Raw genomic sequence first — 17,689 nt, 5'->3', positions numbered from 1 at the left:
TATTAAAGAAAACCCAAAGTCCAACCTCAATTCATATCTCACCTTATATAGAAATAATTAACTCACAATGTATGCTTAAGCACAGAAGGTAACATTGCAAATTTTTTAAGAAGATATGGAAGGAAGTCTGTAATTTTGGAGCAAATAGATTAACCATAGCAGAATAGTAGTGACATAGTATATTGTGTCAGAGTTTAAAACTCAGGATTTTGAGATAGGGTCACTGGGGTGGAAGAAAATATACATACTGTACCTGATCTGAAAAGGACTTGTTTCAAGAATGTGCAGCGAAGTCTAAGCCTAGGCAGCTAAGCTTCAAAAGAACAAAAGATTTGAACGTGAACTTTAAGAAGGTAAAGATGTAAGTGTATGAGAAGATGCTTAGCATCGCCAGTCACTAGGGAAGACTAATTAAAAGCAGTGAGGAAGTGGGACATCATATTGTAGCTGTTCTGCCTGCAGTCCTAGCAGTGAAGCCAGGGAGTGGGAAGCAGGAGGGCCAGGAGTTCCAGTTCATCCGTGGCTCGGAGACCCTGCAGCAAAGCAAGACAAACACAGCAGAAGCAATGGGAAAATGCTGGACTGCTTGCCGCTCACTAACACGACTGACTTTCAAATGCTTATAATGCGAAGTTCAAGGTGGAAGAGTACTCTACAGGTTTCCACTCACAGAGAGGTGAAGCAAAGGAGAAAGACTGTGTTGGCAATTTCATCTGAAGTTAAACACACTAAACCCAGCACATCTATTTCTAAGCATTCACTGAGTAATATTAAAACATAGCCACATACAGATTTATATATAAATGTTCATAGTGGTTTATTTATCATAGTCAATAACTAGAGTTATCTAAACGTCTCTCAGTGAGCATTGGGACAAATGTCAGGCCATCCAGATAACAGATAACACTAGTTATGAAGCACTAATATTCCTATATAGATGAATTTCAATTTTACTGATCACATGAAAAAAGTAAGATGGTATATTCTCTATGAGTCTTTCTATGTAAAGTTCTAGAAAGTGTAAGCTAATCTTTAATGAAGGAAAATCGGAGGTCTGGAGAAGAGGAGTTGGAGGAGGAGTGGCTGATGGGCCCAGGGGGACATTTGGTGATAGCATATTTTCACGTCTCGATTGTGGTAATGGCAGTGGATTATACGCATGCCAAATCTTAACGTGGTACACTTCATTGTATGTCAGGAGTGAACATCTTTCTGAGTGTATCAGTACTTCTGCCTCTCCATTTCCAGATGACTCATTCCGGACTCGCAATACCAGTAGTGTTCCAGCTTCCTTTTCTCCCAGCCCTGTCTTGCCCAGTACTTCCCGTGGGCCAAGTAACACAGCCGATCCAAAGAGTAGCGGAAGTAAGGATGCACAGCCCCGGAAGGCTACCTTGTGAGTACCAAGTGACCCACTGCTGAGTGTGCTGTGTGGCTCAGGACACTTTCCTTCCCTCTGCTGCACTTCAAAGAACTGAAAATGTCTCCAGTGAGGTGATGTGAGGTGACGGTAGTGTGAGCTTCACTGTGTCGTGTGTGTAAGAGGTCTTATGGTATTGTATGACAGAGACATTGTCTCCTACATATCTAGATACCTAACTGTAGTATCTGATTACCTTACCAGGCAGATGCAGCTGTTGCCACTTTGAAATACCACAACAGCACAGAACCCAGAAGTGTGGGCTCAGTGAACTGAAAATACTTGTTGTCAAAACTTGTACTTTGAAGTTAAAGATAGAAGGGCCTGTTTCCTTTTCCCATGATTTCTTTCTGTGTGCTATTTGCATCTTGCTTGAATTACTATTTTTTTGAACATTTAAAAGAATGTGACACCCTGAAAGTAATCATGATGGCATTCCAAGGGCCCCCAGGCTTTAGTCCCAACTTTGCACTTTGACACAGAGCACCTGTTCAGATCACAGGGAAACTTCGAGACTCACATTTCCTCCTGAACATATGCCGCTAAACTCATGAGCAGTCTCTTCTCTCTCTCTTTTCCTTCCTCCCTCCCTTCCCTCCTTTCTTTCTGCTTTCAAGATGGGACTCACCATGTAGCCCACTCTGGCCTAGAACTTGAGCTCCTCTTGCTGTAGCCTGGGCTACATGTACCCCATTTCATTCAGAATTCAAAACTAAAGATATTAAGGAGCTCAGAAAACTGTGGAACAAAGTGGGGCACAAATAATCCCAGGACAGTTGACTCAGACGTTGCAGTGTCGGGGCTGGCTTGAAGGGTATTCTTTCTATAGAAAGCCTTAGCCTGTTTAGGAGCTGTGGGAGCACAGGTGGCATGGGTTGGTGGTTTGCACCAACTCCAGGATGAGCAAAGCTGCTGTGTGTTGGTGAGCCTGACTCCTGGGCTTCTGCACATCTGTCAAACAGCAGGTCTGGCCCATAGCTCACTTAAGGGGCCTCTCAGTTCCGTAGCCTGGGACCTTTCTCTGTCACACCAGAGCCTCTTCTTCTACAGCCCAAACTTCTCCTGAAGAACATGGGAGCATCATTGAAACTAGTTTTGTTTTTTTAAGTAAAGACCACTGAGCCAATGTTTTATGGCAGCTTTCCTTATTCCAGATACTCCATCTGTTCTTACATCGCTGAGCACCTCTTTCCTCATACAGAGTTCGTACTTTGTCAAGGGGTCTGAAGGAAGGCTTGCTAGCACTCCCAGCCATCCCTCCACACTGCCTGCTGTGCAGCCCCAGGCTGTTCCCACGAGGATCTAACGTGCCCATTAGTTTTATGGGTGGTTGTATCTACACTGGTCTTTTTTTTTTCAGTGAGGAATTAGTCACGATTTAGAGACTGTCATATCCAAATTAGAAAGAAAAAGTCCTCTTTATTTAAAATAGACCTATGAAGTAATTGCAAAAATTGTTACCTCTGGTTTTACTTCTTGAAAAAACAAAACAAAACTGTGCAGTGCATTTACCAAACTGTGCACCTCTTTATTAACTGTGCACCTGCTTCACCAAATGCCACCTCTGCTATCGATGAGCAGTGTGTCAAAACGGAAGTACGGGCGCACATAGCTGCTGTCTTCTAGGGGTGGACGGTTGATAGACGTGAGTAATTTCCTATGTATACAACATTGAAAATATATGAAAAGTCGTGTAAGCTAAAAGGGTGCTATAAGGTGTGCACAGGACAGAATTCTGAGTGATCCTTAATGTGTGACTCATTTCCTCTTCACACTGTGATCATGCTGTAGGTGAACTCTGAGTAGTATGTTTACCTTACTTACTTTACATGAATAATTGTTCTATGGTTTCTTTTTGGTCTCTTTCTCCTCCTCTGCTTCCTTCCCGTCTCTCCTTCCTCTTTATTTCCTTCTTTTATCAGAAAATCCAGAAAATCCAACCCTTAAGTCAACTGCTTGGTGAAGGAGGCAAGCAGTCAGCAGAGACTGTGATGGCAGAAAAGCTACAGCGTCAGACGGCCAGGCTTGTTAAAGTGTGGAAGGGAGGAAGGAACATCGTGCAGCTGATGTGAAACTTACCCTATTTGGAATTAGATTTTCCTAGGAGGTATGACATGTGTTTTAATGTAGGCTCTGAATCCCAGTGTTCCAGTGCAGTGTTAGGAGCTCCAACTTGAGGTGTGTACTGCCTGCTGGACTGTAAGAGGCGTTCCTGTCTTTATGGGAGAGGCTGGATTTTGTTATGCTAAGTTGTAGCTTTTAGACATTCCACAGCAGTCTAAATTAGCCTGCTTGTCTAAACTGACTGCCTGGGTAACTACTTGGGCTAGGACACAGGAGGTAAGGAAGGCACTGTGTTTCCTGTGAGTGCTCTACACAGAGCAGAAAAGTCAAACCAAACAGCTCTCTGTGGTCTTATGGGTCCTGGATTCTGTGATGGTATCAGCACCTGGACGTCCCTAGTCTCGATTCAGCAATGAAAATCTGCAAAGATTCAGGAAAACTTTAGCTACAAATACCTTAAAAATGATAGATTGATGATTTCCTTAATTCCTCGAATTTCTTTTATAAATGCTTTGTTTACATTTTAGATTGTATCTGTCCTTAATGTCAAATGATGAATCCAGTTTGAATCAGCTGTTATTCCAAGCTATCATGCTCATGCCATGTCAACAGCACCCGTTTGTACTAATGCTAATACTTCCATCAAAATTTGCCTGTGGAACATATATGGTCCTTAACTTTAAAATGTCATTTCCTGAGATAGAATGTATGAAGCTATTGTCAGCTTCTCTATTTCAAATGCAATCAGCATATATCTATATTGATATCAGAAAATACTTGTTTTTTAAAGATATATTGATGTATGATAAAGATGATCTAATTTGTGAATGCATCCGTGTGCGTGGTTACTTTTTATAATGTGAAATGGATAATGAGCTTACTTAAAATAAAGCAGAGGTTAATGAGATACCTGCACTTGTGAGAAAAGTTTGAAATACTTTCCTACAGTTCTTACTCTACAAAGAAAAGGCAGTACATCTTTAAATAATGAGTTGGCAGAGCATAATATATCAACTGGAAATGACTCAGGGACAGTCGCTTATTGCTTCTTCATTCTTTGTCATCCCTTTCCTTCCCCATGGCCTCTTTGAGGCACTGCTTGGGGACTCGATACCTTTCATCAGGGACAGTCAGGCGTGAAAGTCCAGGAGCCATGAGAAACTTGGCTGTCCTACGTAAGGAAACTCAGCTTATGTAGTTTGTGTCTCCTGCTAGCATTAGACATATGGACTTAAATCCCTTGTGGGCTGGAGAATTCATTGTGCAAAGGGGACAGCAAGGCTGCATCAGTTTTCCAGTATTCTGGTTCACCACGCTGGCATCGACTCTGTTTACATTAGATATAACAGAGGGTTTCAATTTGTTGTTAAATAACACACTTAGTACTTATAAGCTTTTCATATTCCTGTTATACATGTGGGATAAAGGAAAGTGACCTGACAGAGACTAGTCACCACTGCTTATAAAGTTGGAAGGCAATTGCTTAGGCATTAAATTATCGATTAAAACAGTTACTCAAAATTACTTTTGGAAGTATTTTTTTCAGAAGTATCAAAACCTTTTAAAAAAAATTTTTTGAATCTTTGTTAAAATTATACCCCAGAGACAGATATGCAGGAAGATTAAAAAGCAAATGAGTGGCAGATAGGAACATGTATCTACTCATGTCTTCATCTTATCAGAAGACTTAATCTTCCCTTAATTAGGTGCATGGCAGAGCGTTCTACTCCATCTGCAGCAGAGGTGGCCTGCCTATCACTGGATTTGGCCATGTTTATTTCAGTATGGTATAGCTATAGGCTTCCTTTTCTAGATATCATCTAGAAATGAGAAAAGTGATAAAACTCTCTTTTCAAATTCCTCTTTCAGGTCCTAAGTTCAATTCTTGTCATTCACATGGTGGTTTATAACCATCCATAACTGTCGTCCTATGGAATCTGATGTCCTCTTCTGGTGTGCAGATGAACATTCAAATAAAACATTCATATACATAAATCAAATCCTTAATTTTTTTCTTTCCACTGTTTTCCCACAAACATATCTGAATGATTGAGCACAAGTCCCCTGAGTGCCAGCTGGAGCCATCCTTGCTCTCTCTTCCCAGGCCCCAGAGTTGTCTGGTCCTAAATGAGCATCTGTTAATGCCAGGGAATAACTACAAGAGTGAATTAATGTGGAGATTGAGGTGGGGACGTCTGGCTGAGACTGCCACTTGATAGACCCTCCTACTCATGTTACTCTGGATTTGTCACCAAGTAACTAATCAATGCATCAATTTTATGTGTGTTTATGTATTAACTAGCTGATACAGATGCAGCTGAGCAGTGAGTCAGCACAGATGACTAGTTGGCCTCTGATATCTAACAATCTCTGGTTCACTCCTAAAGCACTGTCTTTACTTCTATAAGCTAGAAAATGGCTGCCCAAGAATGCTTCAGAGGTATCTTCATTTTCCTTTCATACTGGGGCAAAGTCCAAGCTTACTTTTGTTCAAGCACAGTAGGTGACTAAGGCAAAGGACGGTTCAGCAGTCCCTGACACATGCTTTAGAAAGGGAAGGTAGAGTATTAAGGCCTTGGAGTAGAAAAAGAAAGAAGGATTGGCTCACCGTGGTCACACTGAGTGGCCTTCGGCCGGTGTTTTACTCACACTGAGATACAAGGTTTGACATACCTATCATGCACGGTGGGCCCTGCACTGTATACAGTCAAGACTCTCCACACTATCAAGACCCACAAAGTTATTTTCTTAATCAGTAATGAGCAAGCTATATTTTTTCGTTGGCAAAGATGAATATAATTTAGACTATATTCATCTCTATACGAAAACAATTTTAAAAGGCCATTGTTAGTGTATGTATTTATATGTTCTCGTATAAACTCTTATGAAGAAAAGAGGAAAAAAGTGCCTGTCACTCATGAAAATCCAGATGTGGCCTTTGCTCTGGCCCCTGTTTGTTTTCCTTATAAAATGAAATCATTGAACTGGATGATCACAGAAGTTGAGTGGGTGCCATTGAGCCAGACTCTGTGATCAGGATTGGCTATGGTGATCTTCTGTTAATTTTAATAAAAAGAAAGGATTCTGTGATTAAAACATACTACAGTACATGTCACGTGCGTGTACACACACACATACACACACACAGCTGAACATGGTGGTACACACCTTTAATTCGAGCACCCAGGAGGCAGAGGCAGGTGGATTTCTGTGAGTTCAAGGCTAGCTTGATCTATATAGAGTTCCAGGCCAGCCAAGTCTCATGTTATAGGCCTCTTCAGGGCTGGGGGTTGAGGTGAGGAGTTGAGCGGGGAGAGAGGAGAGGAGAGAGGAGAGAGGAGAGAGGGGAGTGAGAAAGACAGAGACAGAGAGGAGAAAGTCTGGGACAAACTAAAAATAAAACACGTACTTTACAAGAGAAGGATCTGGAGAAGCAGCATGCCAGTAGGAGAATGTCCATGCTCTCCCCAGAGCCTCTGACCCACACATGCTGTCCTACCGACTATTTAGTCCAGGCATGTGTGCAGCAGAGAAAAGGAGAGACCCTCTCCAGGTAGTCTTCAGCTAAGGCTCTCAGGAACAAGTTTAAAATGCCAGACAGATTGCACAGACAGCTCCTTAAAGTATGAGTTGTTTTAATTTCAGTGTTAATCAGAGAACAGCCGTAGCAAACTGGCTGGGTACAGAGAACATACCCTTTACCGTTCACCATCAGCGTCTTGTGGTTCAGACACCTCTGGTTCACCCAAGTCACAGGACTGTGGGGTTCACCACCCTGCCCAGAAATAGGAGCATCCTGAACATCTCCTCATAGATGATGAAGTGAAAAGGCCGGTCCACTTTGATGACAGGAGGCATGGAGTAAGCGACAATCTCTGACAGTGTCCCTGACACTGCTTCAGTTCCCCTTTCATCCACCTCAAGCACCGACTGCTGTAAGACCTAGAAAAAGAAAGAACATGGAAGAACGTTTGTTTGGCAACAGGAAGGGAGAACTGACAGAAACTTCCCATGGGTAGTTCTGCCCACCCAGCCATGTTCCTGGGGTTCACGGTGGCAGCCCATCTATGCTAGATGGGCTATGCATGAGATTGTGCCAGAGAGTGCCTCAGAAATTCAAAAACTACCAGGAGGCTATGGGAAGTGGTGTAGGCTGGGCTTGGAACCAGGGAACATGGCTGTAAATCTCTACACAAAGCCATCTAGTGAGTATTTATTGGACATGTACTTTGTGACGCTGATTCTTGAGCTGAGCTGCTGGCCTTTGATGGTACTTTGAGCAGCCTGGTATTGCTCTGCGGCAATTCTAGGGTCAGCCCGAGGGTCTGTGGTAATTACCTTGTTGCCTGTACTCAGGCTGAGCTTATCATACTGGCTCCTGTTCACATAGAATACCATTTAAAATCTCTCAGAATTAACGATTGTATGGGGGAACTGTGAACCCTCTCGATTGTAATGGTGGAAGAGAAAGCTGTAATGAATCCAGGCCAGGAATGCTGACTGGTTCACTGCAGTGCACAGAAGTGCTGCAAGAACCAAGAAGGGGTGGATGAGTTCCCTGTCTGAAGAACAGGAAGGAGAGGGGAGACATGTGGAAAGGAAGAACCAGAGGGTCCTCTGAGGCTAATCATGGAGGAGGTAGAGTGTCCATCACAAGGAATGAGGGTGACCAGGTGATGACTGGCGGTTTCTTTCATGCTAAAGATAGTATATAGTTTCATGAGCTTTTCGATATTCAGCACAGTACTGATGGGTTGTAAACCAGTCTATATGAGGGGCAGATATTTCCCTAAGCCTTGGGAGAAAAGAGGGATGGAGCTCTTCCAATGAGAACCTAGTTAAAAGGGTGTTGGAGTGGCATGGTTTGAGGTCCTTGGAACCCTCAGTATGGGTACTACTTGAAGTTGTTAGAACTGGAGTAAAATTCTCTGCTATAGCTAGGCATGTAATCACAACGACATGGTTTGCAAAGTATGTGTTGGATTTAGTGACATTGCATGCAACGGACCGGACCCCAGCACGGTCCCTGACTTGCCTTGGACACCTGCAGATTTCTTGCCGCGGCTGAGAGCTTGCTGAGGTTGGCAGAGGTGGAGAAGACCCTCCTGATTCCCACCTGCTTGAGCAGCTCATGCATCTCATACCTCTGGTTCAGCTTGAACTTGGGAAAGAAGACCTCCATTTTCCTGTGGCACAAGGACCGAGCAGACGATGGTGAAATGGCTGGGGGCTGCTGCTGAGGACGTGTGCTGTTTTCTTCCTTCCTTCCTTCAAGATTATTTCCTCTGCTTGATGGGATATAGCTCATGGGATCCTTTCATAGTATTGTATCTCAGAGAAACTACTTCTGGGATATGAAGCACCACTGTGTTAATGCCAATGAGCTAGTTCCTCAGTTCATTTCCCCAAGTCCTTCTTAGTAAAGAATGTCCATTTCTGTATGTTTCAAAACAACCCCATCCAACTCCCTAGCCACTTCCTGCATCCCAGAAGACTGCCAGAGGATGCTGTTCCCAGCCCAGCACCCTGAACCTTGATATTTCCAGAGAACTTGGGGAATGGTCAGACAAAGAAAGCAAAGAGGGCTTTCCACTAACCCTGTTTTCTTAGCCATGGAGGCTCTGAGATATTTATTTTTCCTGTTGTGAGCTCTCTGAGAATATGAGATTTTGGAAAGGTGAATTTTGTGGCTCAGAAATTTAAAAAAAAAAATTGTGAAAGCTGCTAATTAAATCAAATTAACCTTAATTTTTTTAGGTTTCTTGCTCTGTAAACAGTAATCAAAAATACATCTAACAATGTCAAAGTTTTTGACTAGAATGATTGACGTATGAAAGGTGTCCAGAACTTTGCGTGGTACACAGCAGCTATCTCATAAATACACCCATGCTCACTTCTCTCCCTGTGGTGTAGCTGGACTGGGCTCCAAGCTGGAAAAAACGGAGGATGTGACATGTCCTAAGTTTAAATTCATAAATGTAATCACTCAGCAAACATTTGTTAGGGTTTATGTTTCAGTCCTTTGCTAATGCTGAAAGACTTAAAAAAATGACAGAAAAATGAAAGCGGAAACTGTCGCCAGGACCTTTGGTTGAGTTCATCTCTGTACCAGCTGTGAACGGCAAGACTTAACAGACACAGCCATGAGGTTCTCACTGGAGCTGTCTGCCTTGTGCTCGGCAGGTAGACTGACTTCCAGCAAACACTGGAGTTTCTACCTTGCCCTTCCATTTCTTCTCTCCACACAGGCTCTCCCATGTTCAGGCTTACCTGCTCTGGTACTAACCCCCAGCCATACACCTGTCAACTTTTAGAGTCAGACTCTGGGCTCGCTGTGGCATGACCTCCTTCACGTGGAGCTTAGGGAGACATTTCTAGTCCAGATGTTAGGACTGAGCTCTGAACACCCTACCAGGCCTGTTCCTTTCACATTCTTACTAAGTGATATACCCATCCTTGAGATGCTGAAACCCAAAACTATAGCTACCGTTGACTGACAGATACCTCTTTGGCTCTGTCTCTATTTTCTCTTTCTCTTGCTCTGCACTCTGTTCCATATCTAGTTATCAAATCTGTCACTTCTTGCTTCCTGGCAGAGAGTCTTGTTTATGTCTTTTCACCTCACCTGCTACCACCATAGTCCAAATGGCAGCATCTTGAAGTAATCCAGCACCCTTCTGATTGGCTCCCTCATGGTCCTCCTTATTAATGCCTGCTCTCAGCACAGGGTCTTGTATGATCTGTTAATCAGGTCTCCTTGAGCCTCTGATCAGAAGCCTCTGTGGCTCCCCATCTCCTGCAGGCAAAGCCCATGACTTTTCTGAGTGTGTAAGGTAAGGTCCTGGGGTGGCTGTCTCTCAGTCCTCTCACCTCTTCTGCAATGGCTGCAGCCACACTGGCCACTTTGCTGTTCGTTAGAGCCTCCAGCTGTGATCTATCCTACAACTGCCTCTAAACACTCTTCTCCTCAGACAGACCCATGAAATTCACCCCTCATCACCAGAGAAGAACATCTCTGGCCTTGGCCTGCACCTGCCGAGGTGCTTTTTTCTCTTACAGTGTTTGTCTCCCTTTGCCTGGCTTGTTTACTGTTGCAGCCATGGAATCAATGGGCATCTCAATAGGTCAACGGTTGTATTTGAACAACTGTTGTTCATTAGAACAATAAAGCTAGGCCTAACCTGGATTGATGCTCAGGATAAAGTGGAAAGCAGGACAGAGTCTGCTTCTGCCCACAGGACACTGGTTCTCACTGGGGAGCATGGGCAGTAAGCCATGAGCCAGTAGGTAAAACTAGTTGGGACTGTTAATGGGGACACCAAGCAAGTCTGTGAGGCAGGGGAAGCATCATACCTGGTTTTCATATCCTGGAGCCATGTCTCCACGAGATCTATGGTCAAGTAGTCCTCCAGGGCCAAGTGGTCACCTGTTTTCTCCATGAGGACCACTAGCATGGTGGCATTTCCTTGGTAGGGCAGTTTGAGGATGTGACAATGGAACTTCTTATCAAAGGTGGAGGCAAAGTCCCCTTCCCGGTACATCATGGGCACCTTAACTGACTTGTATTTGTCCAGGTGAAAAGTGTCAGCCTCAGTGAAGACGGGGTCAAATGGAGTCAGCCACTTCCCTGAACAAGTCAGAAGAGAGCCCCTGTAGAAACAAGCCTCCACAGAACACACTGGTCTTGCTCGAGTGGTAGAGGAGAGAATATCTGCCCCCTTTTATTCCCAACTGAGAGTGCCATTCCTTTTTCAAGTTTGCATGGACCACAGCTCGGGGCTTCAGATTCCTCAAAGACCAAACTTCAGCTCTGCCCATGACCCATCACAGAACCAAAACTTCCTCATTTTCTGGTGGATGGCTTCCGATGCCTGACACATGAGGGACTCCTAGCTACCACATGGGCCCCAGCATGACCTTATGCAAACATACTTTACGGGTAGTGGGGGTGTGTCCAGCTCAGCATCACTTCATGTGGCTTTGGAGGCAAGAGGGGCCAGCCTCTACATCCCTCTACACTGAACATGTTTTGGTCTTTCTACCTGGGTCTTTGTGGAATCTCCTGGTATAGCTTTAAGCTCCAGATTCATCCACTCCATACCCTGTTAGAGCTAGAAGAAATTGGGGTTTCAAAATCATGGGATCTCTCTTCGCATTTGGCCTCTGCCATTCATTGTGTGATCCTGTTCAAACTAGCTTCCCAAACTTTCACCTTCATCCCCTTAACAAAGGGAATAGTGGCCCTACTCTGCTTGCTGATCGAATGCCAGAAAGAACGAATGCGAAACCTGTTCCTTCCGGTGGTGAATAGTCAGTACCAAAGGTCATGTATTGTAGCGCATTGCATGTCAGCTCTTATAGCTCTGTAACTATAAGAGAGAGTCCCCAAGTTTTATGTTAAATTCCAAGACCAGGGGACTGGAGAGATGGCTTAGCAGATAAAAGCTCATACTGCTTGCACAGAACACTCAAGTTTGTTTCCTAGCACCCATGTTGGGTGGCTCACAACTGCAGTCCCAGGAAGATCCAGCACTTCTGACCTCACAGGCATACCCGCGTTCACACGCACAGACCCACACACTATAATAATGGCAATGACGATAAATCCAAGGTCAGATTTTGCCCCCAGATCACAAAAGCAGGGAATGGGAATCCCAGAGGCAACCTGAGTCTTGCTGGTAGTAAACTGCTCATTCGATAGCCCTGTGACCTCTTCCAAGCATTAGATGAAAACTAGGCAGGGGTGCTATGGAAACTGAGGACCACAGGTCTGTAGGTGGTGAGAGTGGGAGCCTCAGGGGAAGCATCAGTCCCTCCTCAATGCATACTGAACCTGCAAAGCAGAGACCGTGTTTGCAGAGCATCCTTTAGTACTATTTGTACGCTGACTAGAAGAAGAGAAAGGAGAAATGGGGTCAGGTTCTTTTGGCTCTGGGGCAACAGAAGATTCAAAATACCTTTGAACAAGATGTAGTCCACCAGAATTAACTTTGTTTCAGGATTAATCTCATCAAAAAGCTTGGAGATTTTCCCCTCAGTCTCTTTGATAATGTAGTGGTTCATGAGCCCTCTGGCTTGTGAGGAATTTCGAAAATTTGTAGACACGTACTCTGTATCAAAATACTTCTTGGATAGATTGAAATAGGTCTCTTTAATATCAAAGTCCTTGTGGATGAAGGCAAAGCTACCCTGGGTAAGGCCCAATTCCTGGTTGCTTGCAAAGGTCTCTTTGACTCTCTTGAAGAGGGCTGGAAGGATCAGGGGTCCTGCCTGGCTCAGGGCCTGTAGGTTGAGTCCATTTTCCAGCTGGACTTTGGTCTCTCCCTCGGCCCCCAGCATCAAGTTCACCATGGCCACAGACAGGCCAAATGGTGAGAAGATCACATTGCCGTCGTGCCTCATGGAGATCTTTCGAAGCAGGCTGAACCCAAAGCTTGACGTCTCATTGGAGAGCTGATGGCTGGCTCTCAGCCAGAATTCCTCATTATCATCCCTGGGGTCGGTCCATGTGTACTCTTCCCAAGTTTGATTCTCATAATCGTGAGACTCCAGGTGAATGGGAACCTCTGGTGAAGGGGAGCTGAGATTGAAACTGGTCACCAGCCACACCTCTGCCAGGAGGACAGGAAGAAATAGGCTAGAAACCACCCTCATGTGGTCAGCTGTGGAGGCCAGGGGCCACTTCCCTTCATCCTAGGCAGAGAGAAAGAGAGAATGAATGAATGAGAATAAAGAATATCTCAACACCTAATAAAACATCTTTGCCAGCAAACATTTCTCCATGACCCTTCTTCCTGTCTGCCAAGTTAAGGGTAGACTCTCCTGGGTTTATTGCAGGTTAGCTATACCCTAGACTGACCTGGAGCACATAGGTGGTGTATTCATCCACCTGGTTGGAGGAGTGGCACATTTTACAAGACTTCTTTCAAGTCCCATCCTCTTGAGCAGGTCCTTGAGCAGCTTGTGGTCCCTCCCCCAGTTTCTGTTCCTTCACTTTCCCCTGGCAGGGCCAGATAGGGTCTTTTGTCTGGAGCAGGGTCAGGTCGGAGCTGGGACTGTTTACTGGTCTGCTTCAAGCTTTTCCTTTATCATTTGGCCATCAGGCATATCAAACAGCTCCTCCATGCTGAGTCACACGACCTTAATTTGTGACACCTTTGACTGGGGATTTGGAGGGTCCAAGAGGGAATCCAGCCAAGAAAAGGAGCAGGCTTCCCCACAGTTTTCTGATTTAAGCCCCTCCTTTCTTACATTGCTTGTACACAGTTCCTGATGGGTCTTCTTTTGTTTCTCTACCCACAGTTCCTAGATGGCTGCAGGAAATACAGCTGATTCTTTTTCTACACAAGACCTGGGTTCAAGTCACTCAGTCTCGTTGCCCCTGATGGCACACACTGGCTGTCCATGCCCCAGTTCCACAGTCTGAGGGAGCCTAACCTTGTCCCGGCAGTGACTTTCCAGCCCCACACTCTTCCTTCTAACTCTGTACCTTCCTCTCTTGAGATTCCTCTGCACGCTCAGATCCAAAACTTGCTCTGGGGCTGTGCCATTACATTATGCTCACAGAAATATTACCAGTGTCCTAGAGGATGGCTGGGTACACCACTCAGATGTCCCCAGTAGCTCATTCTTTACTGGACAGTTGGAAGGCCTGGATGGCAAAGATACTCAAGCCATAGGTGTTGGGTTTGCTTGATAGTTCCCATCAGCAGAGCCCCTCACTCTGACCACTGGACCCTAAGTCAAAATGTGACAAGAAGCTCTCCAGCTGCTCCCAGTCCCTCTTCTGTACCTGTAACAAACCACATCCAACCCCAGGACATGGGCCCTTGCCTTTGCCTTGCTAAATGGCCCCAAATAATTCAGGGTCCCCACTTTCTAGCCTGGATAACCCTGCTGGGTTTCCCAAATGTCACCATTTAGGAATTGCTCCCTAGTCATAATGACGAGATCCCTTAGTAGGTCACCATATTGCTTATTGCATAAGCATTGGGTCATTATCTCTTTCTAGGTACAAAACATCTCCAGTACTATACCTTCATTTTTTTAAAAAATGGACAGCCTACCTTTGTTCCTTCACAACTCAAAACTGAGGCCCTGTCCTCAACCTACCTTTGTTCCTTCACAACTCAAAACTGAGGCCCTGTCCTCCGAAGTGAGGGTATGGCAAAGTGGGCCTTTGAGAAGTAACTAGAGGAGGTCTGAATTGTGGGGAGATTGTGAGGGATCTAGTGTCCTTCCTTCTAAGAAGAGGAAGAGAGCCTTCCTCTCTCCACCAAGAACACACTGAGAAGACTGATACCTGCAAACCCAGAAGTGGGCTCTCACCACAGCCCAACCGTGATGTCCCTCACCTTGGGCCTCCAGAACTGTGAAAACACATTTGTTAAACCTCCAGAATTGGCTATTTTGTCCCAACAGCCTGAGCTACCTGGGAGAATTCTGTCATGGTATTTAGCTCTGCTTTGTAAATTAAGCCCTCAGATTAGTCCAGATTCCATAGTTACTTCTCATTGTCTTGGCCATCAGGAAAACTTCCCAACACGTTGTCGGCACAATGTTCCCCTTTCTTAGAACTACGTCTCCTGAAGTAGTCCGGTAACATTTGACTGTTACTACACCTGCTTACTCAACAGTGTAACTTGTCTTCCCAGGTCTTTGATCACCATGGGAACCGTCTACAATATATACAGGGTGCTCCTGGGACCTAGGGCACCATCAGGTGTGTGGAGGGCACACCTTGTCACACAGAGCTTGAAATGGGCTATCTACCTGACACTCAGCCCTGAGCATGTGTGTGGAACAGTGCCTCACTTGCCTCTCCCCAGCCCTGGCTCACTTACTTGGGCAGTGAGCTGTGGCGGGCAAATACCAAGCCTTCAGAGCCCTCCCCTGGCTGCCTCCTATCTATGACTAACATGCTTTCTATGCCAACCAGAGCCCAACTTCCATGATCCGTTTTTTGATGTTTAGATGAAAGACATCATGCTTTCCCTTTAACTCCCACCCCACTCCACTCCCCGTTGAAGCCCCCTGGGAGAGAGTAAGAGCAGCTCTTCTCCCCACCCCTCCCTGTTAGGCACCCTAGAGGGTCCCCTACCATCCACCATCTCTTACCAGTCCCGGACTTCTGATTCTGAGAAGATCATTCAGAGCAAAGAGGCAAGCATAAGCCCTGCAGCCCGAAGCCTTCAGTAAATATTTGTTATTCCAAAGTGTGGGCCCTCTGGGACTGTTACTGATTAACACCCTGCTGGGATATGATTGAGTTTCTGGAAAACCAAAGGACTTCTGGTATTCCCTAGGCTTGTCCTATGGCCTCAACCATGACCAGAATTCACAAGAGACTCACCCTCACTGAGGTGGGGATGAAGGTTCTAGAAAGAAGGTTATGTTGGGCCTCATAGCTGCTTCTGGGACCCATAAAGGGATTTGGACCCACTCTCTTGTCCAAAAAGAACTGTCAGCCCAGTAGTGGAGACTGAATTCCTGTTGGGTCATGTCTTACAATACAAACCCTGTCACAAGGTCAATGTACTACCTTCTGTCTCTTGAGACTGACCCTTTCAAGTTCTCAAAGCCTGAACTAACTGGAAGGTACCCTGTATAAGACAACTTTTCAGACCTACGAGGTTGTCATATGTAAGTTTTGTTATGTGTTCCTTCCTATCCTTGAAGTGAGACAAAGTTAATATAGTCTACCCACAGAATTGAAAAACCCAGTGATAGGGGTTGGGGTTGTAGCTCAGTTGAGTGTCCCCAGGGTTTGGTCCCTAGCACTATATAAAATAAGGCACAGTGGAGCACACCTGCAATCCCAGCACTATGTAAGTGGGGGCAGGAGGAAGTTCAAGGTCATCCTTGGCTACATAGCAAGCTTAAGACCAGCCTGGGGTACATGAGACCCTATCTGGAAAAAAAATAATAAAAGGATTTCTCAAATAACAAAACAGATAAGAAACAATAATGTTCCAATTATAACATGAAGGCAAAAGAAAATAACATGTCTTTAAATAAAGTAGAATTCCAGAACCTCTGTGCTGGCAGATGTGGCCATCTGCTCATCTCATGATGGAGGCCAGACATTGGGCAGGAAGGCAGTCATTGGGGAAGATCTCCAATATGCAATGCACCGACTGACAGGAAGTTTGTGGCCTGTCATCCTGAAAGCCATCTTGCTAGAAAGCAGACTGAGGAGAGTGGTTTTATACAGCAGACATGTGATCACCAGCTGGCAGGCTCCTCCTCACAGGTAGAGATGGTTAGCTGACACATATTACCTGAACCAAGGACTCCCAAGGTGTTTTCAGTTCTTTGAACCACAAAAATGACATAGATTAGTATATTTTATTAAAGATCATTATTGCCTTCTTATTAGTTAGTTTGCCTTAGTGTCGGGAGGCAGTTATCAAGAGAAGTGGGACATTTTGGTTGACAGGTCTAAAGCTCTGTCAGGTGAGTGGTCTCCAGCTATTCTTATCTGGCCCATACTGAAAGAGCAAGCAAGCTTCACCTACAGGATGAATAAAAGGCCATTTTCCACATTCCGAGGCCATCACATTTCTCTAAAGCAAACAGCAAGTCTGGTAGAGTTTGTTTACCATGTCAAACTCAAGTCCTGGCCATAGCTTATGGAATAGCAAACTCCTATGTTCTACCTTTGGGGTGTGACAAAAATTCCCATTTATTCTCATTTTTCACTCTTGCCTACATCATCTTCTGAAGAATGGTTATCACAGGAATGTGGAGAACCACAAAAATCAACACCAATTATCTGAGATATTTGGGGGCTTTGGAGGGACCCCTTGTTTTGACCACAGGACTTCTTTTTTCTGCTTTCTGGAAAAAAGATGAAAGTAACTAAAGAACAATAAGAATAGGGATCAGAAAGATTTTTCTGGAACAACCTGGATCTGATGTACAGGGGTAAGCAGACCAAAGATCACTTTGACATCAAGTGTGGGTTTTGTGGACTTAACTGACAGAAGCATGACCCTGGGTGGTATCAGGTCCAAGTGCATTCTGTTTCTGGGACTAAAGGTGGGCCTTCTTGGTTGCTAGGATTAGTGTCTTCACTGTGCTGGAATGATGTCTTAAACTAAGATCTAAGATAGGTCCATTTGGGGTACCAGAATCCCGCTGTAGCTCTCTATGTACCATGGGAATGATTGGTCTGTTTACAGGCAGCTGGGAAATTGCATAGGG

General features: G+C 44.9%; 2 protein-coding genes across 2 annotated transcripts in view; one reads left to right on the top strand and one right to left on the bottom strand.

Moving 5' to 3' along the window:
- Positions 1–4,391, top strand: part of Ppp4r4 (protein phosphatase 4 regulatory subunit 4) — an 89,285-nt gene extending 84,894 nt beyond the window's left edge. Inside the window, exons 24-25 of the mRNA XM_028782048.1 lie at positions 1,249–1,396; positions 3,343–4,391. Coding sequence (XP_028637881.1) covers positions 1,249–1,396; positions 3,343–3,367 — 173 coding nt within the window. The 3' untranslated portion in view covers positions 3,368–4,391. The remainder of the gene's footprint in view (positions 1–1,248; positions 1,397–3,342) is intronic.
- Positions 4,392–7,102: 2,711 nt separating this feature from the next.
- On the bottom strand, positions 7,103–15,666 carry Serpina10 (serpin family A member 10). Its single transcript, XM_028782062.1, has 5 exons — positions 15,602–15,666; positions 12,442–13,177; positions 10,838–11,111; positions 8,520–8,670; positions 7,103–7,426 (listed from the first exon to the last, which is right to left on the bottom strand). Exons 2-5 carry the CDS (start codon positions 13,136–13,138, stop codon positions 7,235–7,237), a joined length of 1,314 nt encoding a protein of 437 aa, XP_028637895.1. The 5' UTR covers positions 13,139–13,177; positions 15,602–15,666; the 3' UTR covers positions 7,103–7,234.
- Positions 15,667–17,689: the final 2,023 nt, after the last annotated feature.

This window comes from Grammomys surdaster, unplaced genomic scaffold (assembly GCF_004785775.1).
Source record: "Grammomys surdaster isolate TR1022 unplaced genomic scaffold, NIH_TR_1.0 690, whole genome shotgun sequence".
Classification (NCBI taxonomy): domain Eukaryota; kingdom Metazoa; phylum Chordata; class Mammalia; order Rodentia; family Muridae; genus Grammomys; species Grammomys surdaster.
This window is presented reverse-complemented; position numbering and strand designations above follow the sequence as displayed.